General features: G+C 45.7%; 2 protein-coding genes across 8 annotated transcripts in view; one reads left to right on the plus strand and one right to left on the minus strand.

The window, feature by feature from the left end:
* LOC306934868 (ubiquitin-conjugating enzyme E2 variant 1) overlaps positions 1–16522 on the minus strand; it is a 521434-nt gene that overhangs the window by 58576 nt on the left and 446336 nt on the right. The gene's annotated exons all lie outside the window — the stretch shown is intronic.
* The window catches only part of tns2a (tensin 2a), a 70285-nt gene that overhangs the window by 43220 nt on the left and 10543 nt on the right, over positions 1–16522 (plus strand). For 6 of the 7 annotated variants that reach the window (XM_079495800.1, XM_079495803.1, XM_079495801.1 and 3 more), the window contains exons 6-19: positions 654–703; positions 1409–1592; positions 3223–3273; positions 4255–4377; positions 5853–5917; positions 7489–7572; positions 8556–8668; positions 9143–9203; positions 10417–10492; positions 10988–11117; positions 12984–13049; positions 13464–13580; positions 14069–15625; positions 16321–16522. In XM_079495800.1, coding sequence (XP_079351926.1) covers positions 654–703; positions 1409–1592; positions 3223–3273; positions 4255–4377; positions 5853–5917; positions 7489–7572; positions 8556–8668; positions 9143–9203; positions 10417–10492; positions 10988–11117; positions 12984–13049; positions 13464–13580; positions 14069–15625; positions 16321–16522 — 2879 coding nt within the window. The remainder of the gene's footprint in view (positions 1–653; positions 704–1408; positions 1593–3222; positions 3274–4254; positions 4378–5852; positions 5918–7488; positions 7573–8555; positions 8669–9142; positions 9204–10416; positions 10493–10987; positions 11118–12983; positions 13050–13463; positions 13581–14068; positions 15626–16320) is intronic. The other variant, XM_079495804.1, reaches the window with a different exon arrangement.

A 16522-nucleotide genomic window follows, 5' to 3' on the forward strand; every position in this document is an offset into this window, starting at 1 on the left:
GAGAACATACGTTTACATTGCCAAAGCAAAAGTGGAACAAGACAATCAAGATAAAACAACGTATGTACAAATACATATTGAATATCTCTTTATCTCTCTCTCTCTCTCTCTCTCTCTCTCTCTCTCTCTCTCTCTCTCTCTCTCTCTCTCTCTCTCTCTCTCTCTCTCTCTCTCTCTCTCTATCTCTCTGAGTGTGATGCTATCTATCATGCAATTCTCCAACCTGTCAGGATGGATTGGATCCTGTTTGTTTTTAGACCAGGGACACTCACTGTATTTACAGCTGAACCGAAATGGAAATCAGTCTCTATTTTTGTACTAAAGGATAAAAGCCCTGGTAGCGGCCCCTAGAGGCAAGGCTTCTCTCTACACAACCAGACCAGACCATTCATTCTGAGAGCCTTGTGTTCTCGTTAGCGGGGCTGAACTGAGTATTACTGTCAGTTAAGCCTGATTTATTCTTTGTTGCACACTGGTGTCGAGTGGCAAAAGCAGCCCATCTACTAGCTCACAATGTGTCACGATGTGAGCTTGCACTGTATATCTGCTATTTTTGGCATGCGACACCATCACACAACGGCATATAAATCATGTTGAACTGTGAGGCTGTTTGTGAAGTTTTATATTCTTATAGAATGTTTCTTTGTCCTCAGGGGTCCACTAAGTCATTAACCTACACCAAACAGAGAAACACACTACCCAGGTGAAAAAATCATTATGTCTCTATATACTGCCATTCTGTGTTAACTGTGACTTTACTTATCTGTGTGACCATGCCAGTGTTAATCAAGGTTCAATGTTTATTGTCACAACACATGATCATACAATTCAGCTGGTAGCGGGCAGTTTCATTAACAGAGGATTTGGTTGTGTACATTTACTTTCTGCAGTGCAAACTGTCCTTTTGTTCATCCCTCTTCAATCATCCCACTTTGTTCTGTCCATCTAGTGAAGATCTTCTTTCTGCCCATCTAAGATCATCAGCCTATAGACAAAATGATTAGAGGTGCTCTGACCGATCGGCCACCGATCGGTGATCGGGCGATTATACCATTTAAGTGGTATAAAAGTCAGTCAGATATAGTATAATATCGTTTTGCATCTTTGTGACAGGCCTCGGTTTTGACATATAATAATTTTAGAAAAATGTCCCCTTATGCACAAGATCGGTATCAGTATCGGGCTATCGGCCGATTTGGAGAAAAACAATCGGTGATCGGGATCGGCCCCAAAAAACCTGACCGGAGCACCTCTAAAAATGATGAACACATTGACCTTGATCTGGCATCCATGTAACATAAAATAATATGTCTCCTGCTAGACCCACCTTGTCTCTGCTCATCAACTTTGTCTCTCTCTCTTTCTCCGTATCTCTCCTCCTACCTCTCTCTCTCTCTCTCTCGTCCAGGAGTTTTAGCGTGGACCGCGTGATGGAGCGCGTGATGGAGCGCCACTACGACTTTGACCTGACCTACATCACGGAGAGGATCATCTCGGTGTTCTTCCCCCCTCCACTGGAGGAGCAGCGCTACCGTCTCAACCTAAAAGAGGTGGCAGCCATGCTGAAGTCCAAACACCAAGACAAGTTTCTGGTGAGGGAACCGGGAGCCACTAGACCAGTGATTCTCTAACTTATTTTTAAAGGACCCCAGGTTTGATAAGATCTCTAGTCCACGTGTAAACTCAATGTGTGTACGAATATAGTTAAATTTGGTTCCAATTTCTATCATTAATTTAGCTGGGGACACCCTGGAACCAACTCAAGGACCCCTGGGTGTGTCCCCAGACCCAATGCTGAGAACCAGTGATGTATTGTTTGATCCACTTTCATTTGGTGATGCTGCGGTGGTTATTTTAGATATTGTTGCTGTCGGGAGTAAACTACCTAACTCCATTTTTGAGGCTTGGGATTGTTTTGCATAAATCAGTGCTACTGAACACTCTTTACGTCTTGTGTGTTGTTTCGAAAATATTGAACCAATGAAAAGTAGTAAAAAAGTGCTCGGTATAAAACCTCTTAACTCCATTGGACCCTCAAACTGTCTGCTAAAACAGCTGACTCCACCACCTCTCCCCCTCTCATGGAAGTAATTGACTATAGACGCCTTAACTCACTCAGTGCCACAGGACGCCTAATGACGCCTCCCCCTTATCAGACGACGTCACACTGATAAGCACCAGCATGCGTGCGCAGGCCGGCAGCACAAGAACCCCATCTCTCATAAGATGAAATGGAAAAGTTCTAACTGCACTCACGTGTAAGAAAATGCCCCATCAAACTTTCAGATGCTGTTTTTCTCCCAGTGTGGAGGAAGAATGATTAGGATTTTTATTGTGATCTCTCACTCTTGAAATATATAATCCATTGGTTTCTGTTGTGTGAACAATAATAGCAATTCAAATCAGTTGTCCTCAAAACCACACCTACATTCGCTGTCATAAGAACGGGAGGTGCGCTCATGATCACGGCAGCAGAGCCTGTTTCAGGCTGTTTGTCCATGGCTGCACGCGAACCTGCAGCCCATCAAGTATAATTTATGCTTCGTCCCGCGATGGCACGCAGACCTCTACGCTCACAACAGTTGCATCCGCGATGTGATGTGATCTCTGTGCGCAATACTGTTGCACTTTGAAGTATAAATGTCTCCTAGGGTGCACCTCACTAGCCATTGCCAACACACAAGAGAAGGTTGAATGAACTGAAACCAGCACTCCCCAAAACAACAGGTTTGGAGATCTGTTGGGAATTGATTACATGAAACGTCACCCGTGCGCCCAGTCCCAATGTTTGTAAACAAATAATTGGTCTATATATAAAGTCACAACACCAACTCTGATGAGGCAGTATTGATTTGTGTTCAAAATATAAGATTTTTAAATTTCCTGAAAAATGCATATCTTTCATTTCCTGAAAAATGAACATTTTGGAGTTAAGTGGTTTCTTCCCGACAGCAGAGATATACAGGTTATTGAAGATCTTTAGAGATTGTATTATTTATCTTCATGGTGGTTTTTTTGTTTTTTTTCCTTATATTCCCTATATTACATAGGCTACTGTACAATGTCATTTAGGTACTCTCAAATTGATAACTGGGTGGATAGATATGATTATGAGTCAGTCTTATTGGTAACTGGGTGGATAGATATGATTATGAGTCAGTCTTACGTGTGTCAAATGTTTGAAGTTGTACACCTCTGAGATGAAATGAATGATCTTTTCAGCTCTTCAACCTGTCTGAAAGGAGACACGACATTACTCGACTGAATCCAAAGGTACAGTATCGCTACCATTTCCTTTAATTGTATTGTATTAGAATTGCACACATAGACCAATACAAAAATCTACATAAACACTCGAAGGGGCTTTGTCTACAGAAAGTGTTTTTTTTTAGCTGCTAGCGCCTTTCTGCCATGCATTTCTATGGTAAAGATGCACTGAATTGCTCTTCTTCCCAGTGCCCAAGCATCGCACTTAAGCGCTGTTTTTTTGGCTGAGCGCCGTGGGTGCTTTAAGCAGACAATAGTTTAACCTTTGAGAGGAATGCCGGTCATTTGATCCTTCTGATTGTGTCTGACAGTAAGAATTCAATCCGATTCAATAAACACTGCGTGGCACTGGGGTGGCTCGCAAAAGTAAAAGTACCTACCCACCACCGCAGAGTCTAGGGTTCGAATCCACCGCGTCGAGAGTCTATGCGAACACAATTGGCCCTTGTTTGGTGGAGGGAAGTCGGGCGGGGAGGGTGATATTTGTCAATGCACGCACTCCTATGACCTACGGGCTGGGGCGGCACCTGTCAGCAGGGAGTGTTGGGCGGGATGAGTAGGACGGATACTCTACGTCCTCCCGGTGGGGGCAGGTGAGCCTGTACGGTTACAACAGCAGTGACAACACACAGAAATGTGTGGGTTCTGGAATTAAAATTGGCATAACGACTAAATTTGGGGAAAAAAGGCGTAAAATAAATAAATACATACATACATACAAATAGTGGAAGCACTCTGGACATTTTAACCAAAGCGCTCCTCTGCTCATGAACCACTTTCTGCGAACACGCCCCCTAAAGCTACCATTTCCTTTATTTTCATAACACTCTCAGTTCAATCAACCCCAGAGTTCAATTTACATAATGAAAAACATTCAACAGGGATGTTAACCGAGCGTTCTCCCTTGAAACATCTGTCTCTCTGCTTCTCTCTCGTTCCCTCTCTTCTCCTGTCCCCTCCAATCACCGCGTGCCACGCTCACCCCAGGTCCATGACTTTGGCTGGCCCGACCTCCACGCCCCGCCGCTGGATAAGATCTGTGCCATGTGTAAGGCTATGGAGACATGGCTGACTTCCGACCCCCAGCATGTGGTGGTCCTCCACTGCAAGGTCAGAGTTCAGGGCGGGTCAACCCAGGGGTGGGTGGGTGTAGTGGTGGGGTTAGCCCGTCCAGACAGATGCCATAGCTGCTCCCACACATTCACACATTCTTACAATGGGAACTGTAACTAGCTTTGTTATGGAACTGTTTTTAGATTATAGTCTTGGCACCTTGGTTCCAATGGATCCAATGTATGTATGATATTTAGTGACAAGCTCTTATTTATAATTTTCATTGGTTAAACATTTATAATACACATAGACACACTTAACCACTTTCAACCTGGAATCCCTATTTTGGGCATGTTATTATAGGCAAACATTAAATGTTTTCTTTATTTTATATATTCAACATTCGTGGAAATATCAGATCTGCAAGCATTGTGAGCTTGTAGATTACTTATTTTAGCTATTTTTCCACCGTCTCTATCATACAACGAAGTATAAAATAGGGCATTCGTTTATGAGAAAATGTAAATAGAAGAGATATGGAGATACAAGGTTTCTGCTCAACGACGACATACAAAATCAGGCATCTCAGTTTTTCACTGTTCTTTATTGTAAAACTGTGTTAAATCATCACTTACTTTACCATTAAACATGATGAACAGAAACAAACCAGATGAGGTTTTAGCGTAATGTGACCTTAAAGGTCGGGGACAGGTTTACAATTTAGCCATTTATTTATGTATGTTCAAAAACACACTGTCTCTTTATATTTCACGTTTAGCAGCTCTACCAAAATAGTGACCATGTGTGGTTGACTAGTTAGGATGTTTTAATTTCTTGGGAGGTTTTGGACAAAGAAAAATAAGCTAATACTAAAACCAGAGCGCTGCTGTGGTCTGCAGACTCTCCAGCACATTCCAGCTACAGACGACTCTTTCCCAGACACACATCATGCCAAGAGCAGAGGCTCCATGGGAGCGCGAGCATCTGACGGCAGAGTTAATTTGTCTCGGAAGGAAAGAGAGACAGCAGCAAGTTAACTGGAAGTCTTTCTGTACGTACTGTGTAGTCCATGTGGTAGTTTAGTATTGACCACGTTTTGGTATTGTGGACCGCAGTGGGGGAGGGGAGGGGGGTGGTTCTGTTTGGGAATCTAGACCTGGAATGTCTTGTGGAATGTTTCAGGAAGCAGGGAAGCACCCAATGTGAGAAAAAAACAAAAACAAAAAAAACACACATGGAGATCAAAACTCAAAGTGGTTCTCTCTGTCTCTCTCTCGCTGAATCTTTCTTTGGCCTTTTATTTTGGCCTGGAAACCATACAAACCTCTAACAAATGTAGTGATATTAGCTGGCTCGCTTTCTCTCTCTGTCAAAACATCTCCCCATGTGGTCAAGGCTATCATATAAAACAAACATCTTTCTCACTGAAACTCCCTGTGGCTGAAGCAGGAATCAGCTGATCTATGATGGCGTGATGTGTCCTACATGCTTCCCACATCATGACTCCATGTGCTCTCATCTTCTCCCCACAGGGCAACAAGGGTAAAACAGGCGTGATCATTGCAGCTTACATGCACTACAGCAAGATCTCTGCAGGGTGAGTATGTGTGTATGTTTGTGCACGTGCATGCGTGCGTGCGTGCGTGCGTGCGTGCGTGCGTGCGTGCGTGCGTGCGTGCATGCGTGCATGCATGCACAGGGATGTCCAAAGCATCTCTTTACTGCCAATTCATTAACCACTTAACCACATGAACCACAGTGTCCCTGTTCTGGGCATGTCTTAACACATTGAGTGTCACCTGGTGGACGAAAGTGGGGGTGCTTGGGTGCCACATTATGACAAGCAATACCACTATGACGCACGTCCGGTTTTGGGTTCCATCTTGGATGCTAAATTATTAGCATTAATGCTAGCGAGCTAAAATGAGGCCAATCCTTGCTCTAGAAAACGCCAATGTTCCAATCGCGATCACCGGACAATCAGAAAAGACCTCCGTACATTGACGATTTGTTTAAAACCACAGACAGCCCTGTAGTTTCTGTGAAAAGAGCGTGCAAAGGCCACGGCAAAAACAGAAGCTAATGTGGTCGGGTCATACAGAAACCCTAGCAACCATGCATAGACCCTTGGAAGCCCTGGTCAACAAAGTAGGTTTATGTAGTTAAGCCCTATTCCATACTGTAATTCTACTACTGTGTGGTGTTACAACAGCCAGAATAGTTATTTTCAAAACAAATTTGCAATAATGTTTTTGAAGACGTCGCCTCTCCATGATTTCGCCTCCCCAAGATATTGACAGATTTGTACTACCCCATGCCCAAAATAGACCAGCTCAGTGGCCTTGTGGTAACCACTGTGCCCTGACATTGGGAGGTTGGGGTTCAACCCTGACTATACAAATGGGACCCTATTCCTATCCTGCTTGGCACTCAGCATCAAGGGTAAGTTCCTGCAACACACTAGCATCATGTCCAGGAGGTGTTTATTTGTGCATAAAGCCGCCTCATGCTAGCTACAGCACAGGAGATAGGCGCCTGCTCTATGGGCCACATGGCTCAGGAACCCTTGGTTCCCAGGGCTACAGTACGTATGGCTCAGGAACCCTTGGTTCCCAGGGCTACAGTACTTATGCCCAAAATAGGGACACCAGGGTTAATGTGGTTAAAACCTTGTACCGTAAAACATAGAGGGTGCAATGATCTAAGTCGATGCTTAAATGTTGTTTTAAACATCATTCCTGTCACGGCCGAGGAGTTTTAATGAAATGTGTTAGAGAATGTTTTCCATACAAGCTTGTATGTTGGTATGTTGTTTCCTCGGACAGTGATTTCCATATCAGCTTGTTGATATGCGGTGTGATAAATGAAGCCCAGAGGACTATTTCACAGGAAGAGTGGAAACTGGTTTGTCCTGTGGACTATGCCAGCTGTATCCTATCCATGTTCATTCTGGCACACGGAGAGTCTGGTGTACAGAGACACTCATGATGGAAATCGTTGAGTCAAACTGTGTGTTTGTGTGTGTGTGTGTGTGTGTGTGTGTGTGTGTGTGTGTGTGTGTGTGTGTGCGTGCGTGCGTGCGTGCGTGCGTGCGTGCGTGCGTGCGTGCGTGCGTGCGTGCGTGCGTGCGTGCGTGCGTGCGTGCGTGCGTGTGCGTGCGTGCAACAGGGCGGACCAGGCTCTCAGTACTCTGGCCATGAGGAAGTTCTGTGAAGATAAGGTGTCGTCTTCCCTCCAGCCTTCCCAGAACAGGTAGGGGGGGCAGGGGGATGGCGGGGTCTATTGGGGGATCAGAGAGGAGGTGAAGGAGGAGTTTGAAAGGAGAAAAACCATTAAACACACCCACCAGGCCTGGGTCGGCCTAATGTATCAGATCTTACAGCTTGCAGAACTGCTGTTTCTGGTCTCCCCCACAATAGTTTTCTTTCTTTCTTCAAAATAAAGGCCTCTACTACCCTTCCTCTACTAAGCAGAGATTAAAATAGGGTGCATTTTGCATCCCAAAACTCAGTTGGATGCAATAAAACAACGACCTCTGCATCCATGTGATGCACTACTGTACTACTGTACTGTTTTTTATTAGTTTATTTTGATAGCTTTAGTTATAATAATCATTTTTTCTTCTGTTTTCTACATGAATATAACCACATTATAATCATATAAAATGAAATGGGAGTTAAATGCTGCAATTTGTAAAAATGGCAAAATATGACTCCTAATGTCGTTGAAGTGGGACTCATAAAATGTCCCTGGGACTCATCTAAAAGACCATCCCTGCATCCCGGGACTCATTACTTATTTACATCACTGACTAAGGAATGTCTATTTGATCACCAATGTAAACGCACTAATACTAAACTATCATAGTCTCTGAACAAAAAAATAAAGGCCTACCAAATAAAAATGACATTCTTCCAGCTGCTCGCCTGGCTCTATTTCATCCCTAGTTATAACTCTGAACAGACTCTGCTACTATCGGAGATGATCTGGCATCCATCTGCACCATGATTGTTTGCATTTCTGCTGTCGAGTGTTGTTTACATGCTTTCATAACCACATTCTCCCTCCCTTCTCTCTCTTCTCCCCTCATCCCATCCCTGTCCCTTTTCTACCATCCCTTTTTTATTTTTGGTAAATATTGGATCCATTTCTGTGTCTTATGCTTTCATCCCCTCATTCTCTCTCTCTATCTATCTATCTCTCTCTCTCTCTCTCTCTCTCTCTCTCTCTGTCAGATATATCTACTACTTTGGAGGTCTCCTCTCTGGGGCGATCAAGATGAACAGCAGTCCTCTCTTCCTCCACCAAGTTCTCATCCCTTCACTCCCCAACTTCCAGGGCGAAGGAGGTGTGTGTGTGTGTGTGTGTGTGTGTGTGTGTGTGTGTGTGTGTGTGTGTGTGTGTGTGTGTGTGTGTGTGTGTGTGTGTGTGTGTGTGTGTGTGTGTGTGTGTGTGTGTGTGTGTGTGTGTGTGTGTGTGTGTGTGTGTGTGTGTGTGTGCTCGTGCGTGCGTGCGTGCGTGCACGGGGTGGTATATTCCTGCCTATCTTGGCATGTCCCTGAGAGACGCATGCCTTCTCAGTGATTCCAGTGTTTTCAGATGGTCATCTGCTGTCTCCCACACACTGTGTATCTTTAATCTGATGATGTGTTGTCAGCACATTCCTCCATGTTTTTCTGAGCAACGTCCTATCTGTGTGCATCTTCTACTGCTGTGACTCACTTCTCTCTCTCGCTCTCTCTCTCTCCCCCTCTCTCCTTTTAACCCCATTTGTCTGTCTGTCTGTCTGTCTGTCTGTCTGTCTGTTCACTTCTCTCACCAGCTTACTACCCCTTCCTGAAGATCTACCAGTCCATGCAGTTGGTCTACACTTCAGGCATATAGTGAGTCTCTGTGTATGTTATACCACCAGTTAATGACATGAAAGTGTGTGTCACTTTACTGTAGGGTAGTGGTTCCCAACGTGGGGGAACCAGGTGCCCCGATCCCTTGTCGGAGCACCAAAGATCACAGGAGGCACAAGGCCTCATCTGTTTTGAAGAAGTCATAAACATCTACTGATCATTTCTAAAGTAATCCTTGTCTATATATCCTTTATTCTATATCCATATCGTGTTCTGTGCAGATATTCTGTTTTCATCCACTGTTCCTGTTCCTACCTGTATGACATCAAGCCAAACATGTCATGCAGTGTCTGTTATCCTGTCACCTAGCTAACATCCACAAACAGTGTCTGTTACCCTGTCACCTAGCTAACATCCACAAACAGTGTCTGTTATCCTGTCACCTAGCTAACATCCACAAACACAGTGTCTGTTATCCTGTCACCTAGCTAACATCCACAAACAGTGTCTGTTATCCTGTCACCTAGCTAACATCCACAAACACAGTGTCTGTTATCCTGTCACCTAGCTAACATCCACAGTGTCTGTTATCCTGCCACCTAGCTAACATCCACAAACACAGTGTCTGTTATCCTGTCACCTAGCTAACATCCACAAACAGTGTCTGTTATCCTGTCACCTAGCTAACATCCACAGTGTCTGTTATCCTGTCACCTAGCTAACATCCACAGTGTCTGTTATCCTGTCACCTAGCAGCTAGGTCCTAGCTAACATCCACAAACATAGCATCATCATTAAGTGCACTGCTAAAGCCTCTAGATCTAAACTCTCAAAAGAATAGTCTTTCTACTCTTAGTGGCATACAATACAAAACAGATGCAAACTTTAAAACAATACAGACTTTCTTCTGGCAGAGCATACATGTACAATACAAAACAGTTGGCCTGAACTTTATTCTTGGTTCATTCCATTCACAACTCGTTTTGTTTTACGTTACAGACTAAAAAGCCTTAACCATTAAAACCAGGAAAGCACTGTGTATTTAAAAAAAAAAATGCGTTGGCTATTCAAAAATAGCAGATACAAGCCCACAGTACATCTGTTATTTTTGAACATTTTCGATTTTTGAAACGTCTTGAAAGTGTGAGAACTGCCAATTTAGAAGGCATTTGTACTCGACCTCAGGTCTTAAGTAAAAAAAGCCTTGTCTATTATCTAATAAACGTATTTGTGCATACCGTGTTGTTTTCAGTGACCTGCAGGGCTCCGGAGGCAGGCGGCTGAGTGTGACCATCGAGCCAGCACTGCTGCTAAAGGGTGATATCATGGTGAGTAAGCACGACATTCCTCATAAGGAGGGGTCGTACGTGTGACTTAAATGACATTGTTTGTCTTCGACAGAAGCACAAACTGTTCTCGTAAACAAGCCGCCATCAAGCTTCCTGTTGTGTAAATTATACGTTGCAACTAATGGCTGCACACAAATAAATCCAGAGAGATGCATGACTTTGACTGAAAATATTCACTACTGTAAATGTTTAGTAACTTGTATATTTTTTTATCTTCACATTGTCGTCATGCTTTGTATACAGTATTTGGGGGGAAATAAATCACTGAATCTGAAAATCTGTGATGAAAATTATTTGATGGTTTTATGACTTATTTCAAGTTACATGAATTAATAAAGTTCACATCAGTCACTTTGTCCTCATGGTTGAGAGCAAATCTGTTGTTTTTAACATCTTTCTCCTTCATCTGTATCCATTCCTGATCGAGTTTTGAATATATCTCTCTCCCTCTTTCTGCTGCCCTCTATTCTACAGGTGAAGTGCTATCACCGACGTGCCACGAGTGCAGACAGAGACACAGTGTTCAGGCTGCAGTTCCACACATGCACCATACATGGATCCCAGCTCTGGTTTGGCAAGGGAGAGCTGGACGAAGCATGCACTGGTAAGGGAGGCAAAGAGAAGGTGACAATATATAATATCAGTAGTGTCTGTGGGTAGCTGTCCCATAAGGAAGGAGAAGTCTATGGGAGAGATAGGTAGCTGATAGGATAGTTCTAGACAGAGTTATAACCTGGCGTGGAGAGTAAGAGAACAGAGACCCTGTTTTAACCCCACCAGATGGGTGGGCTTCATCGTATCGGAACAGTTCAGATTTGGTGTGGTTCTGTTCAGTGTGTGAAACTGTCAAACATTATAACAAGTATACTTTCTTTCCTGTCATTTTCTTTCCACTTACCAGCACCTACTCCATTCTTTATTCCAAGCCCCCATTCAAGCACCTAAATAGGCTAAAACAAAAAAAGATATTTTCAGATGGGGGCATCCAGGTGGCAGAGAGGTAAAATGTCAGTACCCCAGTGACCTGGGTTCATGGTGCTTCTGACTTGGCTGGGCGTGCCATTGATCGCAAATTGGCAGTGATTGCGGGCGAGAAGCCGGCCGCCTACTGGTCTGTTGGGGCACCTGTTGAGCGTGTGCACCTCTGTCCGCACATTATACTGACCTGGGGAAATGCCTTTGCTGTCAGGTGGAAAGAAGTGGCTGGTTTTACATAAGAAGAGGAAGAAGACAGAAACAAACCGTCCCAGTGGGAGCAGTAGCTCTTCAGAATTTGGCAGCAGCAGTTCAGCCAGCGACTCTGATTGAAGGAGCATGTTGTTGTACTGTTTTGTGGATTTCTTAAAAAAGAATTAATAATAATAAATGTATTTCATTTTTCTAATGCCTCCATGATGTATATCAGTAGAGGCACATGGTAGTCTACTCCCTGCCCAGACAACAGTGGGGTTAGCAGCAACAAGGGCTAGGCAGCAGGGCATGGGTACTGTGGTAGCCTCTTTCCATTCTGCACCTACAGTATGTATTCAACATTAGCAGTGTAGTATTTAATGAACAATTCCTGTACGACTAGTCCAGCTGTACAGGAAGCACGTAAAACCCGATTTGTAGCTGGATTCCCAATAAACTCGCATGGACAAAAAGTACATTGCCCCAGAGTCCAGATTGAATGTTTTCCCCTCTTGACTGTGTCTGAAATCGTGACTTCAGTTGCGGCATAATTACCATGTTGGACTAATTGACTTAATAACAGCTTTGAGTGCATTGGGAATGCATTGGGAATTAATTTGTTGTATATTACTCCCCTAAATAGTCCCATACAGTGGTTGAAGATTAAATAATTTAATAGCCGTCACTTATTCTTCCTCCAGTTGATCAAACTGACGTAATAGCAGCTTTTTGGAGATTAGCGTGGGAATGGGAATATTCTGTACTGTACACATGGAGCATTCGTGTCCTGAGCAATCCCTCTGGAGGGGTTAAAGGGGGCTCGGTGAGCACCGGCCTATTGCTTAATTCTGTAATGAACGAGCTCATTACCCCATTTCCTCATTGGTTTCGCTTTCTGTGAAAAGTCAGATTGCTTCCAGCTGAAAAGTGGTGACTCTCTAATGCACATGGGGAGTACTGTATGTGGAAATCATGTGACTGGGCTAAACGAAGCATTATAAATATAAGCAGCAGTTCATCCACCTCTGGGAAAATCTCTGAGTAATATACTATGATATATTATTACAGTTCTTCATAAACAGGGCCAGAACACCAGTGTTCTTTCATTGTTGGAGGGGTTCCCACATCACAGAACTGCTAGTGTGTGTTTTCCTTTGAAGGCTGGGTTTCCCCTTAGTATACAGATTTTTTACATTACAAATGTTTGATACATTTCTGTTTAAATCAGTTAATTTCGAACATATTTAGAATACCATGTGCCATTTCTCAAAACCTTCAAATTCTGTCCTCTTCCCCTCAGATGAGCGTTTCCCATCTGACGCCACGGTGGAGTTTATCTTCTCCTCTGGACCCGAGAAGATCAAAGGTTGGTTACGTCCTTCTCACCATTTATGTTCCACTCAAAAACTTCAGCTCATCTCTGCACATGATGTAAAACTAAATGGACCAACTACTGTACAGTAAGTGGCCTAGAAAGGGTTAAGGTGCTCCACATGTGTAGACTCAAAAAGACAACTTAACCAGAATGCCCAGGAGAGGGGAGGGGAGGGGAGGGAGGGGAGGGGAGGAGACTATCCTCTCCTCCTCTCCCCTCATGAGAGGAAGCAAAACAAAACATTAAAGCTGACCACTAACAGGGTGATGTTGACAAGCTTTCAGACTCAGTGGCTGAGCAGGAAGAGGTCCATTCCACATGCTGATGACTTTTCCCATGATGTAACTAGTCACCAGTAATGGATAAGCTAAACAAAGTAAACTATCTCTCTACATCGTTCCCAAGGCCGTGAGTACCAGAAGAACGACCCAGCTGTCACAGTGGACTATAACACAGCTGACCCTGTGGTGCGCTGGGACTCATATGAGAACTTTAACCAGCGATATCAGGATAGCCTGGAAGGTAACATTCAAAATCGTCTCTCACAAATGGCACATCAATCACATAAAATTCAAAGAAAACAACTTTGCTGATTTGTTGACATTCAAATTATATTACTAACAGGCACAGCAGAAGTTAAGCAAGGGGTACACACATAGGGCTCCATTTTCGTCAACGCTAATCCCCTTATCCCTAAACCTCTTTGCCTTTTTTTACTATTTTTCAAAACATTTTAGAATAGTTAAAATGGCCAGTCTACAAGCTCACAACGTGTCGATGTAGATTGGCTAGTTGAACTATTCAAAAATGTTTTTCAAAATATGAAAAAAGGCAAATAAGTTTAGGGATAAGGGGTTTAGCGGTGACGAAAATGGAGCCCATAGTCTCCAAATCTATTACACAGTAGCTAGTGAGTGTGGAAGGTATACAACTCCCTACAGCAAATTATTAATGCAGCGTTTTGAACAATTTGCCTCTTTGTCACTCAAAAGAGATCATTTTGCCTTCAGATATCGCCCACACTAGAGGCCCTGTGGATGGCAGTCTCTATGCCCAGATAAAGAAACGCAGTGGTCCAGGCTCTGGCTCTCTCTCCTCAACCAATGACAGCAGCCCAGGGGAGGGCATGACTGAGGACAGACCCAATCACCTCATGTCACCTTGTTCCGACTCCGCCCACTCCGGCCATTCTAGCCAATCGTACATCCATCCAGAACGTCAGGACGAGCCCACCCGTCCCCCTCCGCCGACCAGACAGGAGAGGGAGGAACTGGATCGCCTCCTCGGGGGCATCGAGGGGAACGGGGAGCGCGAGACAGCCATCTTGGATGACGGGGACTCCTTACCCTCGGAGCGGAGTGGGATGCTACGGCTCGGCCGGTCGTGTTCCTGTCGGGCCGGGTACAGATCCCAGCGCTGTGCCGAGCCAGGCTGCGACCGGACCCTCCTCATGCCTAACGGCTACTGCCTGGACCGGGCGCCCGGGACCAACGGACACCACGGGCCACCCCCCTCTGCCAGCCCAAACTCCACGGCCCCGCCCTCGCACATGGATCTCTGCCAGCACTACAGTCCTCACTCCCATCAGGCCCTCCCACCGCCGGACCTGGTCTGGGACCGCCAGGGTGGACCGCCACACTACCTGCACCGCCCCTGTTCCGAATCGGCACCTCCCACCTCTCGTCACCTCTACCCCTATCCGCCCCCAGACCTTGCCCCCCACTCACACCCACACTCCCACCCCCACCCTCTGTCTGCTCCGGGACGGCTGCTCTGCCGGGGAGACGACTACGCCCCCTACCACCATCCCCCTGCCTCCCACAGCCACCACCACCCACATCCTCACCACCCCAAGCAGGCCACCAGCCCCACCTACCATGATATCATGATGCTGGATGGTTTGGCGCCACCCGGCTGCCCCTGCAGGGACTGCAGCCTCAGGAGAGAGGACTCAGCAACCTACCACGGCATGAGGCTAGACCGCGGCGACAGCTTCCACTGGGACAGAGAGGCGGAGCTCCAGCAGAGGGACATGGGTCTGAGGAGAGCCAGGGAGACGGAGCTGTCCCGAGGGTCGGAGCTCCACTGGGAGAGGGATCCTGGCTTGCGGCGAGGCCGGGAGATGTCTCTCCACTGGGAGAGAGACCGGGAGGCCGAGCTGCAGTGGGAGAGAGAGAGGGAGGAATACTGGCACAGGAGGGCCACCGTGGCGTCGTACGGACCGCCGGGTCACGACCTCCCGGCGTTCACCTTTGACCCTCTGCCTTCGGGTCACCCCGCCTACCCGGAGGCGTCGAGGTCCGCTCACGCTCACTCCCACCTGGATCTGAAGTACAGCAGCAGCAGCAGCGGGTACCAGACCCCCCACCAGGCCTGTCCGTGCTCACCGTACCAGCCCTCGCCCTCTGAGAGCAGGGGCTACGCCTCGGGGTACCAGTCAGAGTCCACCTCCCCTCTGCCGCCCTCCTCCTCTATGCCAGGATCCTGCAGCCACAGCAACGGCCCAGCTGAGCACAATCACCACCATGGCGATTCTCAGCACTCATATGGCTCTGACACACAGACTGGTGAGTTGAGCGTTAAACAATGACCTCCACACACACAAAAACACACACACAGACACACACACACACACACACACACACACACACACACACACACACACACACACACACACACACACACACACACACACACCCTACATACCAGGGGAATGCTGGTATGACAAATCGATTTGTCTGTTGTATTACCTGTGATCATGACGTTTGCAGTTATACATACACACGGAGATAGACAGATAGACCATAAACGCCACATCCGGTTTTAGCCCAGGGGAAAGAAAATGGTCTTCCCCATAGAGTTATAATAGTATACGATTTTGATCACTTTCAGAGCGATTTGTTGGATGATATAAATATTGACTTGTCGAGTGCCTGTGATCTGGAAAGCCTACTTTTAAAAACATTCCCCCAAGCTCCACCCACCGGCTATATTGACGCCCTGATGACACAATGCCGTGTGTATGTATTGTTGTTGTTATTCTTCACACTCTAACAATATAAAGTCAGAGGTTGTTGGTGTACATTTGCGCATACATTTAGTACATTTGGTTTGGGTGCTCTCTAGAATGAATACAAATACACTGAGGCAGTAGCCCACAGTCTTAGACTATAGTCAATGTCATGATTTCAGTGGAAACCAAACATTGAAATGCAGTTTAACATTAACTAACGCAATATTAACGTGCATGAATTTGCATTAGGTAGATGTTGTGTAAAGGGTTCTCCATCACTCTTAGATGGCCTTCGTAGTTCTGGCGAGAGTGTTGGTTGGAGGGACCACATTACCCATGGTTCCTTTAAAAGAACCCACAGAGATGCTCACGGTGCATGCTCCACCTCCTCTGAGACGTCTGGACCGCCCACGCCTGTCCACACCAGCAGCCCTATGCGTACACAGGAAAG

This window comes from Electrona antarctica, assembly GCF_951216825.1.
Source record: "Electrona antarctica genome assembly, chromosome: 2".
Lineage (NCBI taxonomy): Eukaryota > Metazoa > Chordata > Actinopteri > Myctophiformes > Myctophidae > Electrona > Electrona antarctica.